The sequence below is a fragment of the Mytilus galloprovincialis genome, chromosome 9 (assembly GCF_965363235.1).
Source record: "Mytilus galloprovincialis chromosome 9, xbMytGall1.hap1.1, whole genome shotgun sequence".
Lineage (NCBI taxonomy): Eukaryota > Metazoa > Mollusca > Bivalvia > Mytilida > Mytilidae > Mytilus > Mytilus galloprovincialis.
In genome coordinates this window covers 14,326,068-14,343,857 of record NC_134846.1, presented here as the reverse complement: position 1 = coordinate 14,343,857, position 17,790 = coordinate 14,326,068, and the positions used below count along the sequence as shown (strand labels likewise).

The following is a 17,790-nucleotide window of genomic DNA, read 5'->3' as shown; positions in this document are numbered from 1 at the left end:
ATACAAATGTCCGGTGTCCGTCCGTCTGTCCGTCTGTCCGGCGTAAACATGTCGCACCGTAACTTGAGAACGACTTATCCAAATTTCATGAAACTTAATATAGTTGTTTCTTATGATGGTCAAATGATCTGTATACTGTTTGGTGAAAATAAGATTTAAACTTTTTGAGTTACGGCACTTTATAACTAAAACAGGGGTGTGTTTTTTTCACATGTCGCACTGTATCTCTAAAACGATTCTTGATTATGACTTAAAACTTTAAACACTTCTTAGTTATATTAATCTCAATATCTGTATACTTTTTGGAGTTGATTCAAAATTTCATTTTTGAGTTATTGAGTATTTTGTAAAAAAGGGGGAGGTTTTTTTTACATGTCGCGCCATATCTCAAAAACTATTTACGATTATTGCTTAAAACTTTACACATGTCTTTGTTATATTAATCTAAAGATCTGTATACTTTTTGGTGATGATTCAAAATTTCATTTTTGAGTTATTGAGTATTTTGTAAAAAAGGGGGAGGTTGTTTTTACATGTTGTGCCGTATCTCAAAAACGATTTATGATTATTGCTTAAAACTTTACACACTTCTTTGTTCTATTAATCTAAAGATCTGTATACTTTTTGGTGATTATTCAAAATTTTATTTTTGAGTTATTGAGTATTTTGTAAAACAGGGGAGGGTTTTTTACATGTCGCGCCGTATCTAAAAAATAATTTATGATTATTGTTTAAAACTTTACACACTTCTTTGTTATATTAATCTAAAGATCTGTATACTTTTTGGTTTTGATTCAAAATTTTATTTTGGTGGTATTTAGTTTAAAAAAAAAACAGGGTGGGGGGTTTCACATGTCCCGCCGTGTCTCTAAAACAATATATGGTTATTGCTTAAAACTTTCTCAGAAACTATTTATGATTATTGCATAAGACTTCCACATAAGACGTCGGGCGTATCATGCGCTCATGGCGCAGCTGTTTATTATTCAATAAAAGTGTAATTATTATACCGTGAATCATCGTACAGCGGATATAGGTACTAACCAAGCGGACGTGAGCGATTTTGATCTTACACGGTAACGAAAAATCTTCAGTTTTGTTCACATAATATCAATGTGTACTTCAATCTAAACATAATTGCTGTTTTAAGAAATGATTTGGTCGTAGGTTGATGATTAGAGATGTCTCATTATTTTCCCAAAACAAGAGGGATTACTAAAAGCATGTGCAAATACTTGTAAAAAAGTTGGCTCTCGTCTCATCCAATATAATTCTATATTCATTGCAACTCTTTTTCTGATACTAGAAGGTCAATGTGTTTGTGTAATAAGTATAGCTGTTTCAATAATTGGCATTGAAATCTTTCATACGTATGTTATTATTCGATATTTTCTCCCTAAAGAAGCGTTGTGTACGGTGTTTAGCTGACCACATAAATCCTTATGTACGGTGCATAGTTAAGATGTTGTACACCGTATACAAAAACTTTTATTTTCATACTCGTTTATTACCCAAACAGTTTCAAGGAATGAGTAATCACAGGTAGGTTTATGATTGGTAACTATTACTGTTGCCCTGTATTAGGTTTCTTTCAGATAAAACATGTAAATGTCTCAACAACTGTATCGAAATTAAAAGTGGGTGTTGACTTTCACAACTATTTGCGCATGAACAAGTTAATTGTTCTTATTTGAATATCAAATTTGTTTTATGAATAGGAAAACATCGATGCAAAAATTATTTGGGAGCAGGAATTTCAAATGTTGAGAAATGTACATTGAATATTGATGAAGCAAAACAAAGATCTTCGTTACCTTGTAAGGTCAAAATCGATCATGCCCGCTTGGTTAGTACCTATATCCGGTGTACTGATGATACACGGTGTATTAAAAAAAATTATTTAAAAAATCGATTTGTATGTCTTGTATGCAAAATCCTTGTTTATTTAAGAAAAGAATTATATTTGCTATGTTTACATATACAAAATGCATAGAAAAATTTGTCACAAACGCTTCTTTACTGTTTGTCACTTTCTTAATGTAAGTATAGAAATCAATACTACCATATCTTGAAAGCACAAATATATGTATACAAATGTCGAATTGCGCCTTAAGAATACGTCATGGTTAGATAATGTATTTATTGTGATCGAGTTAGTTAAACAGCTGATTCATTTATAATTAAACTATTAAGGTTCATCATAACAAACTGAAATTCAATAATGGCGTCCAAATTGAGGATTGATTGAACCTTAAATAAACTATTATATGTAACTTATTGTCAAAATCTTGGACAATACAGTTAAATTGAGAATAAGAATAATAAAAATTATATGAAGAATACAGAATAACTTGTTTTGATTAAATATCTGCATAAATTCAAATACCTTCGTTTTTTCTGCCAACACGTCTCAGGAAAAAAAATGAATGAAGAGATTGGAACACTATTTCTAGTAATATCTATGTTAAATCGATAAATTGTGATCATATCTAGTGGATGCTAGAAATTAAAATAGGATTCCACTTCGAAATATTCATAGCTTGTCCAAAGAAATTGAAATATGAGTGAAAACGTGTTGCAGCCATTTTTTTCAACGAGTTTCTTGTGCTGGATTAATGAAATTTATTTTCTATGCGATATTACCAATCATAAATTATATCATCTTAAAATAAATGACATTGGGAGTGATTATGTCTTATCAAGTTGGTAATCAAAGCTGTTATTTAACATTTACCATCTATTTAGTTTCACATGTTACATGTTTGTTTACGTTCTTTTCCATGTCTTCTTTCGCTTTCGTTCTCAATATCTATCCGCAGATTTTTAACTGACAATGTTTCAATATCGAAACATTTATAAAATTTGTACACAATATTTTCAGTTGAATGTTATCGATTTATACCAGTCTGATCGTGAATAAAGTAATTTTGATCATTATTTCAGAGAACTATTTTTTATGTAGGCATATCCGGTTTAAACCGGAAACGTTGTTTGGCTGATCTTTTGGTCTACGCAAACAGAAAGCAAGTCTTTAACAACAAATAACAGAAATTATCATCAAATTTATAATTAATAGTGGTAAGATGTGTCCCCAACCATACAGGCCCATCCCCGATTACTTGAGATATGTTTTGATCTCGTGTACAAGTCCTTATAGTGGTTTGATCTTTACGATCAAGTATGTCAACATCAACACAAATATTTTTAGTAAAATTGCATTATTTTTTATTTTTTTTTGTGTGTATCGTACCTAAATGCTATTATAAGAATATATTTTGTATTTATATATAAAAATACTGTTGAAAGGTAAGTTTAGTTAGTAAGAAATATTATGGAAAGCAGTTGAATGTCAAAAACCAAGGTTAGACAACAGATACACAATAACAAAGAATTATTTCCAATGGCTAGAAAAATTAAAGATTCGCGACGGTTTGGATTACCATCAGGAAGGTACAGATCAGGACGTAGATGTATAAGGATGAATTCAGGCAAAGTTAAGACTTTATACCAATGTAATTTGAAAGGAGGGAGTAATATGACAAAACTTTGTATACGTAAACAACCTAAGAGAAGTGCATATAACAGGGTAAGAATAAATCTACTACGGAGAAGCACCAAGAAACAGTATCAAGTGTTTAGAACAATTAATGGAGAATTGAAAACTTTTGAGGTACAAAACGTTGCTGCAAATGGTTACAGAATAATAAATTTGAACTGTCTTCAAAAACATATAACTGACCTGACAATGCATGCCGTTTCATGTGAGAAAGCGAGACAATTGGTAGCTGCCGGAAGAGAGCCTATTGTACTTGAATCACAGGTTGCTCATTATGGTTTAGCGGTGATACTATTAGCTAAATGTCAAGGATGTCAACTGAAAGTTCACATGGAGACAAGTCCAAAACTGAAAACAGACGGGAGTAGACATTATGATATAAATGTAAGAGCTGTTTGGGGTTCCATTGTTAGTGGAAATGGTCTTGCCCACCTCAATGAACAGTTAGCATCTATGGATTCACCTACTATGTCGCAGGTAAAAAAAACTAAAGTCATATATAAAGATTTATTTACCGATTCTTACCATAATTGAAAACACAGACGACATAATCTCACATTAAAGATGGAAAATTACAAATAATCAACCAACAGGCCTCTTAATCCTGTTCTTCATCATGAAAATCGCGGTAGACAATTCAACAATGAATGAATGATTAAGACCAAACAATGTCAAAACGGCCCCAACCTTTGAACATGTTGAACAAGGGGCCATGGTGATGAAGTATCAATGTCAGTAAAAATTTCCTATGCGAGTGTGGGGGAATTCAACTTTACAGCCAAGATCTAATGTCATGATTGTTATACTGCTAACTGAAAGGTTTCTGTTTCAATCCTCCCTCTGAATTTTACTTTTTGCGCTCTCATTAACCAAACTGCCAGTATGGTCTTGAGAAACCATGATAGTCTTTTGGTAACGTAGAGAACAATAATTGGCTGACATGGGTTAATAGAGACCTATATCTCTTGCACGTAAAATACAGCCTTGTAGATTAAAAAAAAAATAAAGCAGGCTAATGCCGCTACAATGCTCTACATGTTACATGTACCTGCAAAAGTGGAAACGGATTAATTTAAGTTGCAATGACTTTTTTCCAAATCCACTATAAAAACATACGTTTTATAATGACCTTTTTGACAAATAATCATAAGTACATTTCAAAAACACTATGGATTACGGCCATTTTTTTGCTCTGTTTTCAAATTTGTAAACATTGATGCCCTAATTTATGAATTCAATGTACCCACATTATCAATGTTTTTTCCCTTTTTTTTGCCTCATTTTCAAATCAGTCTACGTTGAGGTTCCTTGTTACAAGGAACAACTGTTAATTAATGTTGCATGGTAACATTTTAATTTTTGAGCCAAATTTTAAACGATCGAAAAATTCATGTTGCTACAGGGATTTAAAATTTTGATCCCTATTTACTTGTATAAGGGGTTGAATCAATGTTTGGTATTGGGCTCCATCTGTTAATTTCTGGTAATTTCATTTAAATGCCAATTTTACATTTATCCAAATTGATGTCCAGCAATGATCTAACAGAAATGTTGAGGATGGCCCTTTCATTTAGGCCATATTTTTATTCAAAAAGTTGTTAATTTGTTCACCTTTTTCAGAGGTGGATCCAGCCATTTTAAAAAGGGGGATCCCAACCCAGGATAAAGGGGGGGTTCCAACCATATGTCCCCATTCAAATGCATTGATCGGCGTTAAAAATAGGGGGGGGGTTCCAACCCTTGGAACCCTCCCCCTGGATCCACCACTGTTTTCTTCATGATCATCACATGCATATAAACTACAGCTATGCTGTATCAACACAAGTCCAGTATGGAGACATCAATTGCAAGCCTTAAGAAAATTATTAATCAACAAAACAAAATCAAACAAAAATGATAAGCATATATATATAATGTTGTTGGTCATTTAATGTAAATATTGAGGTGTTAACCGAAGGATCAAAATAATGTACAGTTACTTTGTACATGGATTAATATATAAATTATGGAAATCATATATCATGTATATTACATGAATTATTTATCAGAAGACTGTTTTTAGTTTGTTTGTTTATTCTTCAACAGAACACATACCAGGTTATTGAAAATGAAATCAATTCCTGGTGGAAGGAAGTTGTAGAAAGAGAAATGTCAGTGGCCATTGAAGAAGAGAAAAAAATCGCTATAGATAAAAACAGATATCATGAAGGTTAGCACATATACATGTATACAAGAACATATATTTTGGTTATGTGCTCGTGTACCACTACCAGTTTTTTATGAATTGAAAAAGAATAAAAATGCAATGTAGATGTGAATACATATCATGCATATCAGCTCTACACTGATACAATTACAATTAAAAAGATGAATCAGTACAAAATATGTAACTTAGTCTATAAAACTTCCAACGATGTGATGTTTTCTCTATAAAAGTTTATACACAAACACTATTGCTCATATGATCATTATTGTTTGATTTCTTTTTCTTTAAAAGATAAAAACATGTCACATCTTATGTGTGGTTTGTTTTTATACAAATGCATCTTTACAACAGATTTATTATTTACAGTAAAAAAGTAATGAACTCATAATGTTCTCTCATGACACCGTAATAGACCAATATAAAAACATGTATATGTCAGTCAGGGGTGCTACTTAAACAAGTGATTTCAGAATCACCTTTTTAAGTGATTTTGGCTGTGAAATATTTTTTTAAATTCTATTAATAGACACAGAATTTTTAATATCACTGTAACAAGTAATTTGAGAAGATCACTTAAATAAGTGTTTATAACTTTTTCTTGATATTTTTCTTACAAGCTTGATTTTTTTATTGGTAAAGAGACAAGAATTCCATTAAAAAACAACTATGTACATCTAGAAATTGTCTTTTGCTTGATAAGCCTGTCAGTTTTTACAATTTATTCAAAATATGCATTTTCTGTAATAATTCCTAGATCAGGACATAATCTTGAAGTATATCATTCTAACTCTAAAGAAAAACAATCAGGTTACCTAATATTGTTGACCTTTGTCTGATAGTCAGAGCAGTTAATGAATATTTGATTACAGAACAATTCCCAAGGGTACTTTTAAAAGCTTTATCGCACTAACTTACTGCTCAAGCACTGGTGAAGTTAATATCCATAGAAAAAGGGATAATTGATCTATGTAGGAAAATTATAGAAAATTTTGTGAAAATATGGAAAATCAGTGAAATTAGCATTTGAAGATCAAAGGAAACATCAAAATCATTTAAATAGGTGATAACTGAATTTATCAAATCACTGAAATAGGTGATAATGAAATCACTTGTTTAAGTAGCACCCCTGACTATGTATACATGTCGCTTAAAAATTACATTTTTTCAATCTGACTGTCCATTACAATGTAAATGTGCAATATTCCTTATTCCATTATCAGATTTCAATAAATGCTATTTCTGATTTTTTAATTTACGGAATACTGATGAAGTTGTATAAGCTTACTAAACTATTCAAACACCATGACAAAATTAAGGGGAGATAACTGTTTGCTGATTGTATCATGTACAATGTAGCATTTGACTGCATATTTAATAAGTTAAACAGTTTTACTGTTTAATCTTAAAATGTAATTTAAGGAATATTAATATTGTTAAGGAAACTACATATATACTTCTATCCATCCATGATAAATAAGCATGAAGTTACATTCTTAACATTTAAACATCATGAAGGGGAGATAATTTGACTTAAGATGGATATACTCAATTTTTAAACATTAATTTTCAGGAATTCCATCAGTCACTGTAATATGTGATGGGGGTTGGAGCAAAAGATCCCATAAACATACATATAACGCATTAGGAGGTGTAGCCGTTATAATTGGGGCAGAAACAAAAAAAATATTACATGTAGGAATACGCAACAAGTACTGTTATATTTGCAACAGAAATGAATCCCTAGGAACAACACCAAAACAGCATGAATGTTTTAAAAATTGGAATCAATCAAGCCAATCCATGGAATCAGATGTTATTGTAGAAGGTTTTTTAAAGGCAAATGATCATGGCATAAGATATATGAATTTTATAGCTGATGGGGATTCATCCATGCATGCCCAAATCATGGATCGTGTTCCAGTTTGGGGAAAACACGTTAAGAAACTTGAATGTGCCAACCACATTACCAAGTGCTTACGGTCAAACCTGGAAAAATTAGTCACAGAAAACCCATCTTACAAAGGAAAAGGAAAGTTATGTAAAAGGACTAGGGTGAGAATAGTGAGTGCTGTCAGATGTGCCATCAGAAAGAGGTCGGATGAAACCAACAGAGTATTAGCCACCAAGAAATTAGATCATGACATTAGAAATACAACCTCCCACATATATGGAGACCACAAATTATGCAACCCAGATTTTTGTAAAGCAAAATCAAACATGTCACACCAGGACCAAAATCAAGACGATGATAGTGAAGTTGAATGTGAAGATATATTTCAAGAACAGTCTGAGTTTTGGGATGCTGGAACATCGCTACAAGCCCAAGAAGATTCAAGAGGTCATTACAACTTGGAACCATCAGATCTGCAATTAGGGATGAGACAGGACCTTTCATTATTATTGAACAATGTTGCTAAAAAATCAAGCAGTCTAATTGGCAATTTTACTACCAACTTAGCTGAGTGCTGGATGCACATAAGGTCAAAATTTGATGGAGGTAAAATGTTGAACCATTGTAATAGGGGTGCTTGGCATACCCGGTGTTATGCTGGAGCATTACGTTTCAATATAGGTCCTAATTGGTCACCGAATGTATGGGCTCAAACCACAGAAACAACATCTGGTTTATATTTTGATAAGCTGTACAAACAAAGAGAGCAGTGTATAGATAACAATAACAAGAGCAAAGATAAAAAAGAAATTAAAGAAAGAAGATGGAAAAGAAAAATGTCATCTGTAAAAGAAAGTAACAGCAGTAAAGCAAAAGAACACTATGGTATTGAGTCAATTCAACCTGAAAGTGATGTTTCTGAAAATGAACTTACAAAATTGAAATACAAATTTCTACAGAACAATATTGAAATAACAACCTCTAAAATAATTCAAATTGAGAAGGACACTAAAAGTCAGGTTTGCAGTGAAAAATGGAAAAAAGAACGCAAGAAAAGGGTAACAGCTTCAAATTTTGGCAATGTTTTTAAAAGAAAGCCCAGTATTAAAGTAACACCTCTTGTTCTACAGCTACTATACAGCAATTTTAAAGGAAATAAAGCTACCAGAATTGGCCTGCGCGAGGAACGAATTACAATACAAGAGTATATTAATATCAAGGCAAAAGACAATATTGAGATAACAGTTGAACCTTGTGGACTTATTATTGACAAAAAATTTAAATATTTGGCCGCTAGCCCTGATGGAAAAGTCATTGATAAACAAAATAATGAAATCGGACTTATTGAAATTAAAAATCTTGTTCATGACAAAAATCTTACACTTACTCAGGCAGCAACATCATTGAAAAATTTTTGTTTGGAAAAAGTATCATCTGGGACGAACACTACTCTGCGACTTAAAAACAACCATAACTACTTTTACCAATGTCAGGGATTGCTACACATTTGTGACTCTCCATGGATTGATTTTGTCGTTAGAACACTTAATCCATATGACATATTCATTCAAAGAATAGAGAGAAACACTACATTATGGAAAAAGATGGTAGCCAAACTAACAGCCTTCTATGATTTAGCATTATTGCCAGAAATAGCATCACCTCGACATAAAAAATATCCAGGAATAAGAGAGCCAGGAAATTGGGTATGGGTTAATTAAAACATGCTTATATTTATTACAATGCAGCAGAATAACTCATACTTGTATGAGGCCTTTTCTCTGTGAGTTTAAGATCCTTGGATGGCTTTTGCCTATTCTTCCTTCAGTCACATTGTTGACTCCTTAACACATTAGCAGTTTCTATTATCAGATTGTTTAAGAAAGAAATATAAACACACACTATTAATAGTCTATACCTTCTTAAAGGTAAAACTATATCCTTTTAATCTGGGCATATTGTGTTTGTTGATGTTGACATACTTGAATGAAAACGGTTAAATTAAATAAAACTAAAATAGTTTAAGTTTCATTAATAAATAATTTATTTATTTATTGATTTATTCAGGTAAAATACATAATACAAGCAACAGTTTAATACATATTTTTTTTAATTTTAGTAATATATGTGAAATATTGTCCTCATTCATTTTTCATTTGGTGTAAAAAAAAGATGGGTGAAAATCACAATAACTTTAATATAACTATGGCATGGATAATATTTTGTATTTTACATGTGTAATTTCATTATTATTTTTCAGTTTTCTTATCCGCCACTAATAAATTTACCATGTACATCAAGAAAAAAATTTATAACCATATTTTTTTATGAACGTCACAATTCTCGCAAAAAGAAATTCAAATCTAATGGTGATGATTTAACTAAATTAGAATAAAAAATATCTTAATGCTACTCAAATTATTTTTCAGTATGCTGATGAAAATAATACTAAAAAGAAAACACCATCATTAAAGAAGAAAGGAGGGAAAAGAAAAGATTGTACAACAGACGACGAGGAAGCACAAGGACCATCTATAAAATGTAATTTAAATGATCACAAGAAAACAATAAGAAGGTATGCCATATTAAGTATCCCCAAGGCCCCATTTACTTATATATATAAATAAGAAGATGTGTTATGAGTGACAAAGAGACAACTCTCCATCCAAGTGACAAAGTATTTAAAGTTCTGAATTATAGATGAATATACAGCCTTCAACACATAGCTTTAGCTCACACCAAACAGGAAGCTATAAATGTCCCCAAAGTGATAAGTGGAAAACAATTCAGACAGGAAACCAATGTTTTATTTGATATAAAGAACAATAACAAGAAACACCTATGACACCCACCAACAAATGACAAGTACTGAACTTGTGGCTGATAACGTGGATAGAACATATGTATTTAAATGCATCACATATTTAAGACATGTCCTATCATTACCTATTGTCATTTATACAATTTGTGTGTTTTTAAATAAAAGAATTAGGTCATGTACATGTATAAATATGAATTTTAACAATAGAAATGAATAATACATGTAAAACACAGGCACCATATAGGCTCATATATACATTGTCTATGTATCCCATGAAATTGAAAAGATTAACTTTCACATTTAAATATAGTATAAAAAAGAAGATGTGGTATGTTTGCCAATGAGACAACTGTCAACAAGAGACTAAAATGACACAGACATTAACCACCATAGGTCACTGTACAACCTTCAACAATGAGCAAAGCCTATACCACATAGTCATCTATAAAAGGCCCCAATAGGACAACGTAAAACAATTCAAACGAGAAAACTAACAGCCTTATTTATATAGAAAAATGAAAGAAAAGCAAATATGTAACATATAAACAAACGACAACCACTGAATTACAGGTTCCTTAATTAGGACAGGCACATACATAAATAATGTGGCAGGGTTAAACCTGTATCATATTTATAAATATTTATTGTATAACTTACTTATTTTCATTGGTTTATTAATTCTTTGCTATTATAGAAAGACAGGTACCTGTATCACATAGGCTGTTTTAAATAGTGGTATTTTTATGACATAGATGACCTCATAGAAAAACTGTTTATTTTGAGTGTAATTTCATTTAAAAGTATTATATAAAACAAATGGAAGCATAAAAATTGAATAATACAAAATTCCAAACATGACAATATCTGTATCACATGTCAAGGTTGGTCTAGACCAGAGTTGGTATATAAATGTATTTGGTGAAGACAAAATGTGATACTGTGTAAATCAATATATTTAGAGTTACCAAAAATTAATATGTTTTAAAGATTTATTTGATGGACTGTATTTTTAGGACAAGAAGAAAATGCAGCCAATTGAAATTTCTTGGTAGAAGAATATCTCATGAATGGATAGAGGAAGATAATAACAGCAAGTGGTATTCAGGAACAGTCACAGGAGTTTTGACAGAAACCGATGGAGCTGATGGTGCAGAATATGAGGTTTTATATGATGGAGATGATGAACCACATATAATTGATCATCTTCTTGAAGATTATCGAAGTTGTTCCCTTAAATTTATTGATCTTTAAGGTAATTGTGTGTTTATTTTTGTTGTACTGAAAAACCATAAAAAAATTATGTGTAATGCTGGTGTGGCATATAGAATTTTTAATAATTTTGATAAATAATCCAACCATGTTGTTATGTCAAAATTTTCCTGTTTTATGTATTATTGAAATAAAATGTGTCATAGTTTAAGATTTTGGATAAATTTGACATCAAAACACCAGTATTTAGTTAATTTTATTATTTTTCTTACAATTCAATATTGAACATGGGAAGTAATATATTAGTTATCATGCATTAATGTTGTATTTAAAATCCTCTTATTTGTAGATTTCAATGATTTAAATCACTAAGACAAGAGATTGATAAATTAAATTAAGAAAAATTGGATAAATTTGGAGAAATCATTATTTTATAACTACAACTGGTCATGTAAAAGTTTCACTGCATTTTTTCAATACAAATAAAAGCATCGGTTAGTTGATGAATTACTGTATAATAATCTTCATTGCACAATTTAATATCCAATACCACATATAGCCTATGAAAAAAATATTTACTTCATACATGTATGTATAATTAGGGGAAAAAAATCTTTTTGAGACTACTGTATGATACCAGGGATTAATAGATAACTGTATATTTCTATAAATTCATGATTGATTTCAAAGATGAACATTTCTTGTATATTTGTTTTTAGATATATATTAAATATTTATTTCAGAAACAATTCTTAAAGATATTATTTGTTGTCCCGGACCAAGTTTATAGATATTTGAAATTGACCAATTTCCTGTATATATGTGGTAAGAACTTATTATATTATTGAAAACTATTACAAGTTTGACTAATTCAATCAACAAGCATATTAATATCCATTTGAGAAAAACACATGTGATAAAATAGCTCAATATTGGCTATGGATAATTAAGAGTTACTAAGGGAGGTAATTCAATTTAAAAAAAAATTAATTTAAAAGTGTCCAATGTTGTGCTCCATAACTTTCATTAAAGTAGTTCCAATATGGCCTTTTTGTGTCTTTGAAAAAAAATAGACATTACATTTGAAAATGAAAATTATCATTGTCTGTTACATAAATCTTAATTTAAGAGATAGCATCACATACATAGCATACATAAGATAAAGTTTTTTGTTTTTTTGTAGATTTTTATTACTCTTTGAAACCAGACCATTTTTTTTAGAGAGACAGACTTTGATGGTAAATTTTCAACATTTAGACAGTATTTTGATTGGAATATCATGTGTAATTTCAAAGAGTGATACATGAGGATTAATTTGATGTGCAATATGTATATGTTTTTAAGTGCAATATATTTTTAATATATTTTTTTTTATAATTAAAAAAAATGGTTATGATGAACCTTAAGTTGTTACCTTGCAATGGTTTGTTCGTTGCTTCTCCAAAAGCAAAATATGATTATAGTCGGTCGCCCTCTTTATCTGATAAAACTAGTTGGGATTTCCAAAAATTCTCAATATAATTCATGGGGGCTTGAATATATCGTGATTTTACCACGGGTTGGCCCTTTATGACAAATATTTTACCCCTGAGCGATAGCGAGGGGTAAAATATCGGCATAAAGGGACAACTCGTGGTAAAATCTAGATATATTCAAGCCCCCATGAATTATTTCGATTCTGATAGGACACATACGGCAATTCTTTTGGATAGAAGCGCTCTAGGTGTAGGCAAATATTTGCCGTTCCCATAAATAAACACACTAATAAACTAGCGTAAAAGAACGGAGCAAACTGCATTAGTGACATGTTTAAACTATTTAAAATAATGTATTTAGACAGTTTTTGGATGAATTTGAATGATAATTTATTTATATGTCTTATATGATGTACAATAAAGGGCTTTTGCCACATTTTAGCATCATTTGTGTATGTTTCCTTGTGATGATTTTCGGATTCACAAGCGTGTATTTTCCCGTAAAATGCTTACATTCTAACGTCATTGTTCTATGACGTCGGGTATCTCATTCATAAAAAAGCATATGACGTGGGAGTACAATCGGAACAGCACTGGCAATATATTCATATTTTACCACGGGTGTGTACTCAAAGCGTTTGAAGGACGTCATGTTAGAATTATTCATTCAGAAGCTGTTAAAATCTATAAGATTATTTAGCAAATGACGTGACAATATCATTATCAATCTCCCATGCGTTATCGGTCCTTGCTCTGTATCAATTTAAAGAGAGCAAAGATCGATAACTCTGCATGGGAGATTGTATCATTATGCGCATGGGATCGATCCAGTTCTGTAGTCTACTTACCCTTCCAGAGCACCTGAGATCACCCCCAGTTTTTGATGGTGTTCGTGTTGCTTAGTCTGTAGTATTCTATGATGTGTCTGGTGTACTATTATATGCCTGTTTTTATTTTTATTTTTTTAGCCATGGCGTTGTCAGTTTATTTTCAATCTATGAGTTTGATTGAGCCTCTGTTATCTTTCGTCCCTCTTTTCTGATAATACGTTGAAATTAACTTTTTTTGTACGCATCTAGTTACAATTTCGAAAACTTGCGATGAAGTTGCTCACAGTAAATTTCTTAATAAAACATTTTAAGATAAAATAATGACGATTGCATTTAAGTGCAACACACAATTGTCACTATTTATTTTTTTAACGTTTCTCGCACTATAATTTGAAGACAATTAAATACTCATTGTTGTGGTTTTTTTTTTTTTGATATTCATTAAGTATCAAATACTTCAAAAGCTTCCTTGTATTGCAATTTAAAAATAGCCTGATTAATAATACTGAACGATTTCCAAATCAATGACACAATTGGCAGCATAACCATTCAAACTGGTGAGCAACTGCCTCTTCGTGGGTATATAATATTGAACCAATCATTTAATTCAGAAAAAAAAATATTTTCTATATTTACATATACAAAACACATAGAAAAAAACCTGTTGGTTCTTGATGTAAGTATAGATATAAAATAAAATTGAGAAAGAAAATGGGGAATGTGTCAAAGCGACAACAACCCGACCATAGAGCAGACATCAGCCGAGGGCCACCAATAGGTCTTCAATGTAGCGAGAATTCCCGAACCCGTAGGTGTCCTTCAGCTGGCCCTTAAAAAATATGTATACTAGTACAGTGATAATCGACGTCATACTAAACTCCGAATTATACACAAGAAACTAAAATTAAAAATCATACAAGACTAACAAAGACCAGAGGCTCCTGACTTGGGACAGGCGCAAAATTGTGGCGGTGTTAAACATGTTTATGAGATCCCAACCCTCCCCTATACCTCTAGTTAATGTAGAAAATTAAACGCATAACAATACGCACATTAAAATTTAGTTCAAGAGAAGTCCGAGTCCGATGTCAAAAGATGTAACAAAAGAAAATAAATAAAATGACAATAATACATAAATAACAACAGACTACTAGCAGTTAACTGACATGCCAGCTCCAGACCTCAATTAAACTGATTGAAAGATTATGTCTTCATCATTGAATATCAATACTACAATATTTAATAGACAAATATATGCATACAAATGTCGATTTGCGCTTTAAGAATCGGTCATGGTTAGTTAATGTATTAATTATGATCGAGTTAGTTAAACAGCTGATTCATTTATAAGTAAGTATCAAGTTATTTACCTTGCAATGGTGTGTTCGTTGCTTCTCCAAAAGCAAATATTGATTATAGTCGGTCGCCCTCTTTATATAGTAAAAGTAGTTGGGATTTCCAAAAATTCTCAATATAAAAATAGTGCAGGTAATTTCCCAAACTTATTAAGGTAATCTTTTTGGTGGCCGACACGGCTAAAATTAAAACATATCGGTAAAAAATAACAAAAATACAAAACTCCAGGGAATATTCAAAACGGAAACATGGGAAAGTTATTTTACAAATAACAAAATCATGAGCTAATTTAACGATCGATCGATCATAATTGATGCACATCAAATTAATGATAAACAACTGTCATATTCCTGTCTTAGAACAAACATTTTTTAAATTCAGAAACAGTGGATAAAACTTGGTTTTAAAAATATGTTTTTTCTTTTCTCTTGAAAACAGATAAAAATCTGACAGGAACAACAATGCTTCGATCGGTTGTTGAAATTTATATATGAATTTAAGCAATTATCACGATGATCTTCATAAATAAAAGTTCTTAACCAAAGAAAGATTATTTGTGCTTTTTGTGCTGACATGAATTGTCATTGATATGGTTATATTTATAAATTAACTGTTTACAAATTTTTGAATTTTTTGAAAAACTAAGACTTTTTTACCTCAGGCATAGATGATCTTAGATGTATTTGGCAAAACTTTCAGGAATTTTGGTCCTCAATGCTCTTCTACTTCGTACTTGATTTGGCCTTTTTAACTTTTTTGGATTCGAGCGTCACTGATGAGTCTTTTGTAGACGAAACGCCCGTCTGGCGTATATACTAAATTTAGTCCTGGTATCTATGATGAGTTTATTTACAACCACTGGGTCGATGCCACTGCTGGTGGAGATTTATTTCCCCGAGGGTATCACAAGCCCAGAAGTCAACACTTTTTGTGCTGACATGAATTGTCTTTGATATGGTTATATTCATAAATTTACTGTTTACAAATTTTTGAATTTTTGAAAAACTAAGGCTTTTCTACCTCAGGCATAGATTACCTTAGATGTATTTGGCAAAACTTTTAGGAATTTTGGTCCTCAATGCTCTTCAACTTCGTACTTTATTTGGCCTTTTTAACTTTTTTGGATTCGAGCGTCACTGATGAGTCTTTTGTAGACGAAACGCGCGTCTGGCGTTTATACTAAATTTTGTCCTGGTATCTATGATGAGTTTATTTGCATACCAAAATTATGTATGGATGTGAAATAATTGTATAGTTTCCGATCTGAAATCATGGTTTTGTCAACATATTCAGTATAAAAAAAAAGATATAGAAATGATTGACAATAAGACAACACTCGGTCCACCAGAAACCATATGACATAAAAGTAAGCAGCCGGCCTTTATCTATAACAACAAAATGGGGATTACCATAAATTACATCATTTATAAATAGTGCAGGTAATTTCCGAGGCTTACCCATGTTATCAGATAATCTGTTTCATGACCAACATGGTTAAAACTAGAACATGTGGTTAAAACAATGTTGGTCTTTTATCTTTAAAACCGATACAGAAAAAATGTTTTCCTATCTATTGAAAACTATAAAAGATTGAGAAGGTATACAACAACGAACAACAAAGTACCAACAAGATACATTCGACCAAAAAATTAGATTTTAGTCATTAATCATATTCTAGCCAACAAGTTCTTTGTATTCTCTTGTTCATATTTTTTTTGTTCAATTGTATATTAGAAAATAAACTCATCATAGATACCAGGACTAAATGAAAGACAGCCCGATTCAATTTCATGCCTATGTGAAGAAATGCATGATTTACATAGTGATCTTCTTAAATAGAAATCCTTTACACAATAAAAGAAAAATAATTTGCATAATCAAAATTTGTTTGAATTTTAAATAGCTGAATACTTTTACATCTGACGTAATGCTTTCGCTTACACATATCAATACTCAGTATTAAAAAAAGGATGTGTTATGATTGGCAATGATATACCTGCCACAACAGACCAAATTACGGAAAAATTCTCAACTACATGTCACCATATTAGCTTCATATAACCCGTATACCATATCAAGCAATACCGGTAACAGGCCACGAACTGACAAATGTAAAAAAAATCAAGCGAAAATACCAACGGCCAGATTTAAGTATAAAACCATTAAACGAAAAAAACCCAACTGTGACACAATGCCATTGAATTGCAAGCTCCTGGCTCGGAACGGGTTCATGTACTAACTAGCTAAATATATAAAGCATAATATGGTATGGCGATTACATCCATTCTCATCCTATGATCATTCATATGTGTTTATTAACTGTGTAGAAGGTCGTAAGTCTTAATCATTGTTAATAGTCAAAACAATGTTCAAAATAAAGGAATTCGATCGGATGGTAACAGTTGTTGTTGGAATATTTTGAAACATATGTAAATAACTGTGTATC

The 17,790-nt window shown here is 31.2% G+C and overlaps 1 protein-coding gene and 1 long non-coding RNA gene across 3 annotated transcripts in view; one reads left to right on the top strand and one right to left on the bottom strand.

Moving 5' to 3' along the window:
• Positions 1 to 15,560, bottom strand: part of LOC143044483 (uncharacterized) — a 37,234-nt gene extending 21,674 nt beyond the window's left edge. Inside the window, exon 1 of one of the 2 annotated variants that reach the window (XR_012968687.1) lies at positions 15,359 to 15,560. This is a non-coding gene — a long non-coding RNA (uncharacterized LOC143044483). Of the gene's footprint in view, positions 1 to 2,734; positions 3,118 to 15,358 lie in introns of those variants that run through there. The other variant, XR_012968688.1, reaches the window with a different exon arrangement.
• Positions 3,332 to 11,726, top strand: LOC143044480 (uncharacterized). Its single transcript, XM_076216524.1, has 5 exons — positions 3,332 to 4,033; positions 5,642 to 5,765; positions 7,333 to 9,359; positions 10,083 to 10,228; positions 11,488 to 11,726. The coding sequence occupies exons 1-5, from the start codon at positions 3,347 to 3,349 to the stop codon at positions 11,723 to 11,725; spliced, it is 3,222 nt and encodes a 1,073-aa protein (XP_076072639.1). The 5' UTR covers positions 3,332 to 3,346; the 3' UTR covers position 11,726.
• Positions 15,561 to 17,790: the final 2,230 nt, after the last annotated feature.

Coding starts and splice junctions, on each gene's coding strand:
- LOC143044480 (XM_076216524.1), top strand. CDS start 3,347: ATGTCAAAAACCAAGGTTAGACAACAGATACACAATAACAAAGAATTA. Junction 4,034..5,641: donor ATTCACCTACTATGTCGCAG/GTAAAAAAAACT, acceptor ATTCTTCAACAG/AACACATACCAGGTTATTGA. Junction 5,766..7,332: donor TAAAAACAGATATCATGAAG/GTTAGCACATAT, acceptor ATTAATTTTCAG/GAATTCCATCAGTCACTGTA.